Source organism: Lithobates pipiens, unplaced genomic scaffold (assembly GCF_037356315.1).
Source record: "Lithobates pipiens isolate NorthernLeopardFrog02 unplaced genomic scaffold, aLitPip1_a1.2 Scaffold_13, whole genome shotgun sequence".
In the NCBI taxonomy this organism is placed as follows: domain Eukaryota; kingdom Metazoa; phylum Chordata; class Amphibia; order Anura; family Ranidae; genus Lithobates; species Lithobates pipiens.
The window spans coordinates 362,645,366-362,659,060 of record NW_027507718.1 but is presented as its reverse complement, the minus strand read 5'-3'; the positions used below and the strand labels follow the sequence as shown (position 1 = coordinate 362,659,060).

Genomic DNA, 13,695 nt, shown 5'->3' with positions numbered 1-13,695 from the left:
TCCAAAACCTGGAGGTAAACTGTACCCCTCTATCTGATACAATGCTGTCGGGCACACCATGTAATCGGACAATTTCCTTTATGAACATTTTTGCGGTATCCAAGGCGGAGGGGGTCCCTTTCATTGGCAAAAAGTGCGCCATCTTGGATAAACGGTCCACCACCACCAAGATGGTAGTATACTCTTCAGAAGGAGGTAACTCCACAATGAAATCTAGCGAGATTTCCTTCCAGGGTTTTTCTGGGACTGGTAGCGGCCTTAGCAGGCCCCAGGATCTAGCGTTAGACCCCTTGTTACGTTGGCAGGTTGTACAGGAGTCAACGTACTTCTTACAGTCAGATCTTAGGGTAGGCCACCATAGGGACCGCTGCACAAGATCAATCGTCTTCCGGACTCCGAAGTGGCCGGCTAGTTGATGGTCGTGGAAGGTCCTTAATACAAGTAACCTGGCTTGCTGAGGAACAAAAATTTTATTCTGATGCCATAGAAGCCCTTCTTGGCTTCTCAGGGAAGAAGCTTCTATTTCTGTACACTGGCTAGAGGCCTGCACTATTGAAGCCCTTAGATCCGGTTGAATTAATAGGAAATTCTGAGGGGACAGAATTGTACTGGGTGGAATTCTTTCTGGGGAATCTGGGAACATCCGGGACAAGGCATCTGCCTTGCCATTCTTTGATCCTGGACGATAGGTCACATGGAAATTGAACCTCGAGAAGAATAAAGCCCATCGGGCTTGTCGGGGTCTTAGACGTTTGGCCGTGCGGAGATATTCTAAGTTTTTGTGATCAGTGAAGACCAGAATGGGGTGAGCGGCACCTTCCAGGAGGTACCTCCACTCTTCGAGGGCGGTTTTAATCGCCAGAAGTTCCCGGTCACCTACATCGTAGTTCCTTTCTGGGGGGCTCATCTTCCGTGAGAAGAAGGCTACGGGGTGCAATAATGCTTTGGGACCTTGACGCTGAGATAGAATTGCCCCTGTGGCCACCTCTGAGGCATCAACCTCCAGCACGTAGGGTAAGGCAGGATCTGGATGCTGCAGAATTGGTGCGGTAGTGAAGAGGGTCTTGAGCTGGTCAAAGGCGGACTGTGCTGCTGAGGACCAGAGGAACTTGGTATGCTGACGAGTGGTCTGCGTGATGGGTGCTACGATGGTGGAGAAGTTCCTTATGAATCTTCGGTAGAAGTTTGCGAACCCGATAAATCTCTGAACACCCTTCTTGTCAGAGGGAGCGGGCCAGTCCAGGATAGATTTCACCTTTTGGGGGTCCATGGCAATTCCACCTGTGGTGATGATGAGTCCCAGGAATTGAATGGATTCTTTTTCAAAGTCACACTTCTCGGCTTTAACGAATAGTCCATGGGTCCTAAGAATGCATAACACTTTCCTAACGTGTATTCTGTGGAGTTCCAGAGTGGTCGAGAAGATAAGAATGTCGTCCAAATAAGCAACGACGAAGTGGTCTAAGTACTCCCGGAAGATATCATTAATAAAGTGCTGGAAAGTTGCTGGGGCATTGCACAATCCGAAGGGCATGACTAAATATTCGAAATGCCCAAATCTTGTTCTGAATGCCGTCTTCCACTCGTCCCCCTCCCGGATACGGACAAGATTATAGGCTCCACGTAGATCAAGTTTGGTAAAAATGCGGGAAGTGTGGAACCTTTGGAAAAGTTCTGGGATGAGCGGAAGTGGGTAGCGGTTCTTAAGGGTGATGTTATTTAATTCCCTGTAGTCCACACATGGTCTTAGAGTCTTGTCCTTCTTTTCTACAAAGAAGATGCCTGCACCGGCAGGGGATGAAGAGGGACGGATGAATCCCTTTGCCAGATTCTCGTCTATATACTGTCTCAAGGCCCCAAGTTCAGTCTCGGAAAGAGGGAATATCCGGCCAAAGGGAATGGGAGCTCCTGGCAATAATTCGATGGGGCAGTCGTAGGGACGATGAGGGGGTAAGATATCTGCCCTTTTCTTGTCGAACACATCTCTGAATTCCTGGTAAGCTGCTGGTATGTTAGGAGCTGGACTGGGTACGGGTTGAACGGTCAAACAGCTGGACAAGTCTCTAGATTCGGAATCCAGACAATATTGTTGGCAGTAGGAGGAAGTAAAGGTTATTTCTTTCTTGAACCAATCAATCCAAGGGTTGTGTGCCTGAAGCCACGGGATTCCTAGGATGACGGGAAACATGGGAGAACACAGGATATCAAATTTAAGAAACTCCCGATGACCTGAATCTGTAGTCGTTAGAATGGGTCTCGTTTCCCTGGTGACATGGCCAGAGCTAGGTAGGGAGCCATCGGCCAGACGGACAGTCAGTCTTTGTTTCTTTAGAAGAAGTGGGAGAGCAAGACTCTTAGCCAAGGTTAAATCCAAAAAACAGCTGCAGGCCCCAGAATCAAGTATTGCCTGTAAGTGGACTTCCTGGCCTGCCACCATCAACGTGACAGGAAGGGTGATGTGGGCTGAAGCAGGCTTCGTTACTTGGAGGTGAAATGGAGTACAGGGGGTCGGTTTACTTGGCCTTGTGGGACAGTTGTTTATAAGATGTCCTGACTCCCCACAATAGAAGCAGAGGTGTGCCTGACGACGGTGCAGCCTTTCCTCAGTGGTTAAGGAGGAACGGAATAGGCCATTCGGAACAGAGGTTGCCATCGGGCAGACCGGAGGTGGGGCCTGGATAGAATTAGGAGCCCGAGCGCGTTCAGACTGGCGCTCTCGTAGGCGCCTGTCAAGCTGAATGGTAAGTCGGATAAGATCCTCAAGTGTTGGGGGAACCTCCAATCTGGCTAGCTCATCCTTGAGGACTTCGGACAACCCCATCCGGTATTGATATTTTAGGGCTGCCTCATTCCAGCCAGCATCTGTAGACCAAGTACGGAACTCTACTGTATAGTCCTCTGCAGGCCGCTCACCCTGGCGGAGGGAGTACAAGGTTGCTTCGGCAGTAGCTGCCCGAAAGGGATCATCATATAAGTGAGCCATAGCTTGAAAAAACTGATCCAAAGTATTAGTGAAAGAGCTGCGTTGCTCTAGTAGGCCGTGGGCCCATATCTGGGGATCGTCCCTTAGTAGAGAGATGGTAAAACCCACTTTGGTCTCTTCAGAAGAAAAAGTCTGAGGCTGCAGGGAGAAGTATAAATAGCATGAGTTCCTGAAGGATCTAAATTTTCTTCGGTTCCCGTGAAAATACTCTGGTACAGGGACTCGTGGCTCTGGAGGGGTTGTGACTATAGTGGTAGAACCCTGGCCGGAAGGGATGGGTGACTCAGAAGAGTGCTGCAGACGTTCCTCCAGCCGGAGATACTTCTCTTGGAGTCCCTTAATCGCTGGGGTAAGGGCCATAACTTCCTGTAGAATGGCCTCTATCGGGGAGTTACCTCTGTCGGCCTCTGACATTTTGGCTGGATTATACTGTCAATAGCGAGGTAAGGAGGCCGAGATGCTGAGAGGGCTCCCCTTGCGGCCGAGTGCAGTACAACCCTGAAGATGACACAGGGATGCAGTGCCCACAGTAGCACAGGTTGCCGGGTAGCAGCAGCAGATGGAAAAGCTGAGAGGACCAGTCTCTGAAGGCAACTGTGCAAGGAAGTCCAAAGGCAGGGTCAAGGCCAGGCCGAGGGTCAAACACGGGAGATCAATCCGGAGGTCAGAGCAATGGGTCCTGAGCTGGGGACCGGGAAGCAGAAGCCAAGCCAAGCCGAGGTCGGTGCCGGGAGCAGACAGGGAATGCCGGGTATAAGCCAGAGGTCGGAGCCAGGAGAGTAGCAGAAGCAGGTCAAACAAGCCGGGTCGGTAACAGGAGATCAAACAGCAGGGATAACAGGCACAGGTACACAGGAGAAGCTGACGATAATCCAGCGATGCTGCACTGTCAGGTGAACGTTTAAATAGGCACGGAGCCTGGGTTACGTCGTGAGCGCGCCGTCGCGTTCGTACGCCTACGACGTGTAGCGTTATGCATTCGTCCTGCCCCGCGTACTCGCACTCGATCGGACGTAGCATCAGGCGTTCGTCTGGGAACCACGTTGCGCCTCCGTGAGCGCTGACGCGCGTTAACACGATCGTACCTCGCAAGGTTACGCCTATTTCCCTGACAAATGGCTTCCCTGGATGCAGGGGTAAGACGATAAGCCAATTCGAATTGGCGTGGGTAATGAGCAATCCATACAAGGGAAGGGATATGAGGCTTCCCACAGTCAGATGTTTGCACAGTACATGAAGTCTATTTTTGAGGAAAAGGCCATTAAATCCCTTTAGCATATATGGTCAGAGGGTACAGTAAGGTGTATTCCTTTGGAAGGTACTTTTGATGTCTGGAGGTACGAGACCCCAGAATAAAAAGACCTTGGAAGTAGATCAGCTGTGGCTTCAGAAATCTGTAATGATGAGTGACTTGATGGATGTGTAATACACGTTTGTGTGGTTAAAATTATCATGCCTGTTTTTGAACTTTGTGTGGCTGGCCCATGCAAAATTTTGAGATGCTCTCGTGTCTTTCCCATTGTATTTTTTTCTATCGCTAAGAAGACAGCATTCTGTCCGGTTGTTTTGTTTTTTTCATTTTCTTTTTGGGAACTATAAAATCTCTCCCCCACAATTGTATCTAAATGTTTCTCATGTTTTAGTCTTCTCATTGTTTGTATGTAGTAACAAGAATATGTTTGACCCTACCGCAACAGCCCTCTTGCGTGTCGTGGCTGTTGTATTTTAGTAGGAACGTGAACGTAAGTGTTACAGAGGGTTTAATTATTGTCGATTTTGAGGAATGTCAGTGACAATTTACCAATGTACACAAATGTTGTATTGTTTACCATTCTTTGCAGGTTAAGTATCTTGTCAGTATCTTGTCAGGTCCAAGGAGTTTCTGGAAGTGTATGTAGATAACTGTACACATGCATAAACACACACGCCTAAGATGGTAATAGTACCATAGGCTATTTCACTGTTTCATTGTTTTGTTCTGCGCCCATAAGACTCCCCTAGTCATTATTCATTGGTTGTTGTATAAACTATGGCTGTTGGGGCCAGGACTTCCTGTTTGTGACTTCCTTTGTATGAGTGAATAAAAGCAAAGAGCCTCTGCCCATTAGGGCAGAGGAAGGAACGATGGAGCTAAGATGGTGAATATGTCTGTTTACTGGGGAAATGCGGGAGACATGGGTTGTTTAAAGATGCATTATACCATTAGACTGAGAGGACGTGTATTAGCGCAGGTGAGATTGATTACGTATAGTGAAATCTTCATGTCATATTAAATCTGGATACTTTAAACCACTGCACTGTGGGAGCATTTCTTTCTTATATTTCCGAGTTTTACCAGTAAAGTGGTGTTTCCAGATACTACTAAGGTTCCTGGGGAGACCTATTTCGCTGTGCTTGGTGAGACCATTATTCTAGTAGTCACGGAGGGCTGGTAAGCAGACTACTTACTCTTACTTGGGTGTGAAGATGGATGCATACAACGCGAAGGAGAGTCACGTTTTCCTCACAGCTTATCTATACAAAGCGTGGATGTTTGTTTCACTTTCATCTATGGACTGAAATTTTGGGACTCTGCTTTAATCTTTTATTTTAAGTCTTTTTTCACTTGTAAATTTTCATTATCACTAGTGCTGTGTCTATTTTGTATGTAAATAATTAATATGTGTTTGGGTTTAAGGGATGAGGTGGTAGCCCTACTCACTATACAACTTTTGTTGTCTGATTTTCTTTAGATTTACCAAAACCATGTAGTGCAAGGGCCTGCCTGCATACAAATTGAAACTCTTAAGGTTTGACCTACATATTATATGGTTTTGGAAAATCTGAAGGAAAAAATCTACGGAAAATTGTATAGAGTGTATCCAGCTTAACCCAGGGAAGAGACATTATACCTTAGGTGGAGAGCAAGGTGTGGCCAGTCCTTAAGCCCTGCATCCTTCTCCAAACCTCTTACTGCCACCCATTTACCTTATGAACCACAAAATCCTATGCGGGTGATACAGTCCATTCACAATTGACAGAGCCCATAGGTTTGAACACCAGCTACCAAACTATAGGTTCTTGAAGGGCCACCTGCATTTTTCTGATTGCACATTCACTTTGAAAGAAACATCTTGGAGGGCCAGGAACCTGCAGGTTTATCACCCAGGGCTAGGAGAGCTTCCCTACCTTCCCATGCTTTAATTAAATTTACCTGATCGGTTCTTTCCCCAACATTTTCCAGTATTTCAAATGGGCCTTGAATAGGTCATACATTTGGGAGCAGGGAGATCCCTCTGACTTAAAGCTTCTACTATGTACTCAAAGGGCTTCCTACCCATGTTTATTGGTCAGCATGTACAGCAAACAAAAGGATTCCTGCACAGGGGGTAAGAGTCGTAAAACAAAAGTCCAGCAAAGTTTTTAGGCCTTCTGGCTAGTGAATAGCTCACAGCCTGCTTGTCTCCTTTCTCAGAACCAACCACATAATAAACAAGATAAGACAAATTATACAGCAGGTGGGGAGCAAAGTGTGACCAGTTCTTAACCCCCTGCATCCTGCTCCAAACCTCTTAACTGCTCCCCCACTTACCTTTTATGAATCGCAAAATCCTATGCGGCAGATACACTCCATCCACAACTGACGGGGGCTATTTGTCACAATATACACAAATGTTTTAACTTTCTTTTCTTTCTTTTTTTTTTTTTTTTTTTATAAAAGGGTTGTTTTACAAGGCAAGGGATCATACATACATATATACATTAAAAGCTCACTTCTGTATATGTTTTTTTTTCACAGGTTGTAACAGCTACGGGCACACTTGCACTGGGGATCAACATGCCATGCAAATCTGTGGTTTTCTTGCATGATTCAATTTACCTGGATGCTTTGAACTATAGACAGGTAATTTACACTGACTAATCAGTTTTATTTAAGACATTTTAGGGCCACTTTGCACATTATCATTTATGGCGCACTGCTTTTTAAACAGTGTATTCATTTTAAATGGGTGAAGGGCTGACCTTTTTGCAGCATATGATTATCAGGTCCACAAGCTTAGGCTGCATTCACACTGCAATTGTCAAACCTGGGTTTATGTGTGTAGAGGGCATTTCAAAATGCATGTAACAATGTTCAATGGTGCCATTCACACTGTGTTTACTTGCATATAGGTGTGGTCAGTTTATCTGCATTTATAGAAACTAGGATTCTGTGCATCCAGGATCTAAATGCAGCTAAACGCACATAATCAGAAGACCTGCATTCCAGACCTTCGTCCCTGAATGCATATCCTGGCTAGGAATATCTTTTTTTTTTTCCAAACTTCTTTATCACTTCCGTGATTTCCAATCTCCATTAAATAATACACAAAGTCTTCTCTAACATATTGACCCTTAGTTTCATCTGGCAGAATGCAATTCTATGAGTTGACATACAGACCAAGCTCATCCCTAAAAAAAACAAGGACTGGGAGTCCTAGACTTTAAGGCTGGATTCACACTATTACGAATTGGATGCAGGTTTCTCCGCATCCAGTTCGCATGTCAGGAGATTGCAAACAGCTCTCAGTGGAGCCAGTTCATACATCTCTGGAACTAATTGCACAGGAGTCCTGTCTGTCTTCTGGTCCATTTCAGGTTTGAATTCAGCCAAAAATTCAGACTGAAATCAGTCCTGAAATGGGGAACAGGGATGCACCGGACCCCTGCTGTGAGCTGTTCCGTGCAGCAGTGTGAACCCAGCCGAAAGCCTACTATTCCTCTTCTTAAATTCTTCTTTCCTTATTATAGTTTTATTGAAAATACCAAACTCCCACCTAATTCTTTACCCTAGACCAGTGATGGCGAACCTTGGCACCCCAGATGTTTTGGAACTACATTTCCCATGATGCTCATGCACCCTGCAGTGTAGTTGAGCATCATGGGAAATGTAGTTCCAAAACATCTGGGGTGCCAAGGTTCGCCATCACTGCCCTAGACTGACAGGGCCAGTGCAAGGATTAGGTGAAGGTACATTTTGCCCCCCCCCCCCAATCCACTGCAGCTGATGGAACACAGACCATGTTCCATCAGCTGCTTCCCTGGGCACTGATACTGCAGAATGACAAGTACACGTCACTTCCTGGTCAGTGTGAAGCTGGGAGGCTGAGCTTCTGCCACCAATCCCAGGGACACCTGCCATGACAACACCGGGCCTGCAGGTGGGATAGAGGAGCCCGGTGTACATGGTAGGTGGGCTGGAATGGGTGGCACATTGTGGAGGTGGTGGAAGTGATAGGCTCTTGTATCACTTCCAGATTAAAGCTGACAGACCATTTTACTACCGCACCCTCACTCCTGCACGTCTGCAGCACTGTTAAAATCTGAATCCCCACACATAACTTCCAACCGTCCCTGATTTCGAGGGACTGTCCCTGATTTGGAGCAATATCCCTCTGTCCCTCTTTTCTCCTCATTTGTCCCTCATTTTGGCCTGATCTATATAGAGGTATATAAAATGCACTTTTTATCTATCAAAAAGTATTCCCCAGTGCTAAAACTTTTCATCTGATTTCTAAATTGCTGCATTTGTAAATTCCAGAAGCCAATATAGGAAAAGTTTTGGTAAAAAAAGCATTTGTGGGCTTAACCAATCTTGTTTTTTTCTGTACAATCCTCCTTTAAGGGGGCATGGCGGGGGTGTGTCCCATGCCTGCACACTTTTGCTGACAGGTGTCCCTCATTTCCATCTCAAAAAGTTGGGAAGTATGACCACCTGTCCCTACATGACAGTGTCCCTGGCTCTGTTGTACCTGAAATCAAATTCAGAGACATTCAGGAGCAGCATGGGTGCTCACTGCAGTCCTGTCCTGCATGAACACATACAGGGTGTCTTTAAGGCAGGGCAAAAATTGCAGCTGCTCTGGGCCCTGTCATTGTTGCAGGGCCCAAAGCAGCTACCTCATACTAGCCAACTATCCCGGTTTAAATTACCTTGTCCCTTGAAGTTTTAGTCATGTGCTGTGTCCTGATATCTCAGTGTGAAGTGCTGCTACTAATGCTGCCCAACTCTGCCCTAGTTAGATGACTCACCTGCAGACCCTGTGTTTACATGTAAATAACCACCATTGATCCGTAAATAGTGGCCGCATTCATTTGTATATAGCTGTGGACCGGAGGCATTCATATATAAATAGAGGCAACATTCATGTGTATATCATGCCCCCCTGAGGTCATATCCACCATCACCTATACTGAATGCTGCCCACTGGGGAGATGAAAAGGCATGCTTGAAAGTCCTGCCTGCAACAGTGGTCATTCAGCCTGTTCTGCAAAGGCAAGAAAATTGGAGGGGTGGAGGGTAGTGTGGGGTGTGCAGAGGTAGGCAGAGAAGGAATAACAGTTTGGGGTGCACAGATGAGCAAGGTGGGGATGTATAGATGTAAGGAAGGTGGGTGCAAAGATGAGCAGAGGAGGCAGGTAGCATTAAAGGGGTGGAGGGTTGGAGTGGAGAGGATGGGGGAGGTTAGGGGTGCAGAGGTTAGCAGGGGTTTTAGGATGCAAAGGTGTACTCACAGGGTGGATAAAGATGTAGGTCGCGTATAAGGCAGCCCAATTATTTCAATGGGCTGCTCTATGCGTTAGAAATGTGGAAGAAAGTCTCTAACCCTTTTTCAAAATCACACGTCATGTCAGCAGATATTTGAGGGTGTCATTAACAATTAATGGCACTGCTGTGTATTTGCTAAAGGGATGTTTACATTCCTTGCAATAGGGATAAAAGTGACACCATTTATTCCCTATTCGTCTTTCAGGACAGCCACTATGAGAGATAGTCTCCTCCTCTTCCTCTGGAAACATTGCACCAGCCCATAAATTCTCACTTGCCCTGCCGGACCTCAGTTATTAGTGTTTCCTCCAGCGGGGAGACACTGTGCAGGGAACAAGGCCGGTTGGTCAGGGAGGCTGTGGCCATTTTTTTTCAGATCCTGCAAAAGGCAGCAGGGGCTCCCTAGGGGACCCCTATCGCTTCTACAGGGACGCAGCGGGCAGGCCGTTCGGATCTCCCTGTACTCTGTATAGAGCGCATTTTTGGAACTTGGCGGGCCGGACGATGGGCAACATCACTTCCGGCGGAGATGAACGCTTGCCTTTAACCCACGACTTCCAGGTCGTGGAGCTTATAGGGGGGCCAGGCACGAGCTGGAGATGAGTCAGGAACGCGCACAGGCAGTGTGAGACTAGATAGTAGCAGCCACCTGCAGTCATGTCGGAAGTGGATGCTCAACCAACGACACTACCTCCAGCCTTCCTAAGGTAAGACTACCCTGAGGAAGGGTACTCTCTATCTAGGATTTCCCCTCCATCTATGGTTCCTATCAGTAAGGGGGCAGACCCTCTGGGTGGTCGGGGGGGAGGCTCAGATTCCCGCATGTTAAAGAGGGTCTAGTGCACTCCCAGAGTTGTATTTTGAATTCTAAAGTGACACGTTTTTAACTGCTTTTCCTTTTTGTACATGTATTTCAGAAAGCTGCAGAAAAGTCTAAATCTACCCATAGCTCTAAAAGGAAGTGTGCCTCCTGTAGGGACATTCTAGGGGAATCATAGACAAAGGTGTTGTGTAGAGACTGCATAGACTCCCTTGTTAAAGAAATGGAATCTGAACAGAAGTCAGGACTAGCAGCTTAAGTCAGAGCTCTCGTTCACCTTCTCTTCATTTAGATCCTAAACTTCCCACTAGTCCAGCTCCCCAGGATACAACCCTGTTTCAGGCTCAGGGTGCTACTACAAGTAGGACAGAGGAGGTTGCAGGCTCTTCAGGGACAAAACAGAGACAACCAGACAGTTCTTCTTCTGATTCCCAGGAAGGTTCAGAAGGAGAGAACCTTTGACGGGAAACCTCCCCTTTGGCCCAGGTTTAGAAACTGTTCTAGACCGCACAGCAGACAGGAAGAAATCCTTTCCTCTTAAGCGAAAAACTCCAGTACAAACAAAAAAAGGGGTTTTGCCCACAAAGCCACAGGGAAGCCCCAAAGCCAGAAGGGCAGAAGAAAACCTGGCCCCAAAAAGGCAAGGGCAGAGGTGGGGCAATTTTTCGCCCTCCTGACCAGCCCCGTAAAAACCAGTGACATTCCATGCACGGTGGGAGGAAGACTGGGGACCTTCCTCCCACAGTGGGAGGCAATATCCCCCAATCAATTTATTCTAGGGGTGATAAGAAGTTCACAAGACCTCCCCCACAGAGATTCCTTGTCACGCATTTACACAGGTGCACGGCAAAGGCCGAGGCTTTGCTGAGAGCACTGAGGGAATTAGAAAATCAAAATGTTGTTCACAGAGTCCCAAAGGCAGAAGAGGGAAGGGGTTTTTATTCACACATTTTCGGGGTTAAAAAACACACAGGGAAATTCAGATTAATTCTGAATTTAAAGCCCCTGAACAGGTCAGTAACATACAAAAGATTACGTATGGAGTCAATCTTTACAGTAAGTGCTCTGCTACCCCACAACCGTTTCATGGTATCATTGGACCTAAGGGGCGCGTATTTACACGTCCCTATAGCAGAGGCCTCGCAGAAGTTTCTACGCCTTGCTGTAGACCTAGGTGGAGAAACAGTACACCTACAATTTCAGACACTACTATTCAGGCTATCCTCTTCACCCCGCATTTTTACCAAAGTCCTGGCAGAGGCCAAGGCCTTTCTCTGCCTCCAGGGGATATCAATAATAGCCTACCTGAACATCCTGCTCTTATTTTCAGCGTCTTCAATACAGTTAGCCAAAGATCACGACCTAACAAAAAGGGTTCTGACAGACCTGGGTTGGCTACTGAACTTGGAGAAGTCCAGTTTGATTCCCGCACAACAGATCACATATCTAGGATTCCTGTTGGACTCAACACTGTTGAGAGTTTTTCTACCAATAGAGAAGGTACAAAAACTGGACAGAGCTGTAGCCTCTCTTCAGAGCAACCAACAGGTTTCCATAAGATTTCTGATGTCAGCATTGGGTCTGCTAACATCTACCCTCCCAGCAGTGCAGTGGGCAGGACTACATTTTTGTACAGACCTTCGTTCTAAGGGTGTGGGACCACTGTCAGGAGGATCTAGACACCCTAGTGCACATTCCACATCAAGTAAAAAGATCCCTCTGGTGGTGGGGGAAGGTGACAAACCTGTCGCTAGGACATCTGTGGCTCATCCCAGTTTCCTCGGGTGGTAGCCACAGATGCAAGTGGTAAAGGCTAGGGGTCACATCTGGGTTCCCTTCTAGCTCAGGGCACCTGGGAAGATGACGAGCTAAGTCGGCCGTCCAATTGGAAAGAACTGAGGGCTGTCGGGCTAGCCCTCAGGTTTTTCAAAAAAGAACTCCAGGGCCACCACATTCAGGTGCGGACAGACAACTCGTCAGCTGTGGCCTACTTAAACAAGCAGGGCGGCACGAGAAGCAGAGCCCTGTTGACCTTAGCAACAGACATTCTGAGCTGGGCCGAGACCAACACTCTTTCACTCTCAGCAGTTTTCCTGAGAGGAGAAAAGAACGCGATAGCAGACTTTCTCAGCCGAAAAGCTGAGAGAGGGCGACTGGGTCCTCAACCAGGAGATCTTCAATCTCATATCAAAGAGACGGGGATCTCCGGAAGTGGACCTTTTTTGCATCAAAAAGCAACACAAAAACCCCCTGTTTTTTCTCCCTAAGAAGAGGAGAGGGAGCTTTAGGGGTGGACGCTTTGATCCAGAACTGGCATTTCAAGACATGCTATGCCTTCCCACCTCCGGTGTTGTTGCCGGCAGTTCTGAGGAAGCTTCAAATGGAAAACACGTCTCTGATTCTTGTGGCACCACATTTGCCCAAGAGGGCATGGTTCTCAATACTCAAACAACTGGCAGTAGAACCTCCCTTATTCTTGCCCCCTCGGGAGGATCTCCTCTCACAAGGTCCAGTCCTCTGTCCACAAATACGCCAGTGGAAGTTAGCGGCCTGGCTACAAAGGAGGGTATATTAAAAGCTAAGGGTTTTTCAGAGAGGTTAGTTTCCACCCTCCCTGACAGCAGGAAAAAGGAAACATGCCAGATTTATAAGAAAGTCTGGCTACATTTCAATGCAGTGTTGGAATTCTTGCAGTGCGGGACAGACAAGGGCTTATCCATAAGTACCCTCAAAGGTCAACCCGTGGGTAGTCAGATTCTTTAGGGCTCTTATTAGACAGAGACTAGTCCAAGGGTATGCCCTTTCCCAGGTGGGACCTATCTTTAGTTTTACTGAATCTAAAACTTTGAGACTTTAGAAGTATGTTTACTAAAGGAGTGAAAACAGTATTTTTAGTAGCAGTGACAACTGCCAGAAGGGTCAGCGAGATTGAGGCCTTATCAGTTAGACCCCCTTTTTGCATTATTTTCCTAGATCGGATAGTCTTTAAAACTGATCCGGATTTTTTGCCTAAAGTAGTATCTGGCTTTCATAGAAGCCAGGAGGTAGTCTTACCCTCATTTAGTCCCAACCCTTCAGGGGAGAAGGAACTGATATTTAATTATTTGGATGTAAAGAGATGTATCATACAGTACCTAGAGCTGACCAAAACATTAAGAAAGTCACACTGTTTATTTGTTTTGTTTTCCGGGGCCAGAAAAGGGTGTAAGGCGCCCCGACGCACTATTGCCAGATGGCTCTTAGTAATTATTGGGCTGGCCTATTCAGTAGCAGGGAAAGAAATCCCAATAAGTATTAGAGCACACACTGCCAGAGCTATGGCAG

The 13,695-nt window shown here is 46.9% G+C and overlaps 1 protein-coding gene across 2 annotated transcripts in view; it reads left to right on the top strand.

Moving 5' to 3' along the window:
- LOC143975136 (putative ATP-dependent RNA helicase DDX60) overlaps window positions 1–13,695 on the top strand; it is a 595,575-nt gene that overhangs the window by 403,334 nt on the left and 178,546 nt on the right. For both annotated transcript variants that reach the window (XM_077477174.1, XM_077477173.1), the window contains exon 30: window positions 6,762–6,866. In XM_077477174.1, coding sequence (XP_077333300.1) covers window positions 6,762–6,866 — 105 coding nt within the window. The remainder of the gene's footprint in view (window positions 1–6,761; window positions 6,867–13,695) is intronic.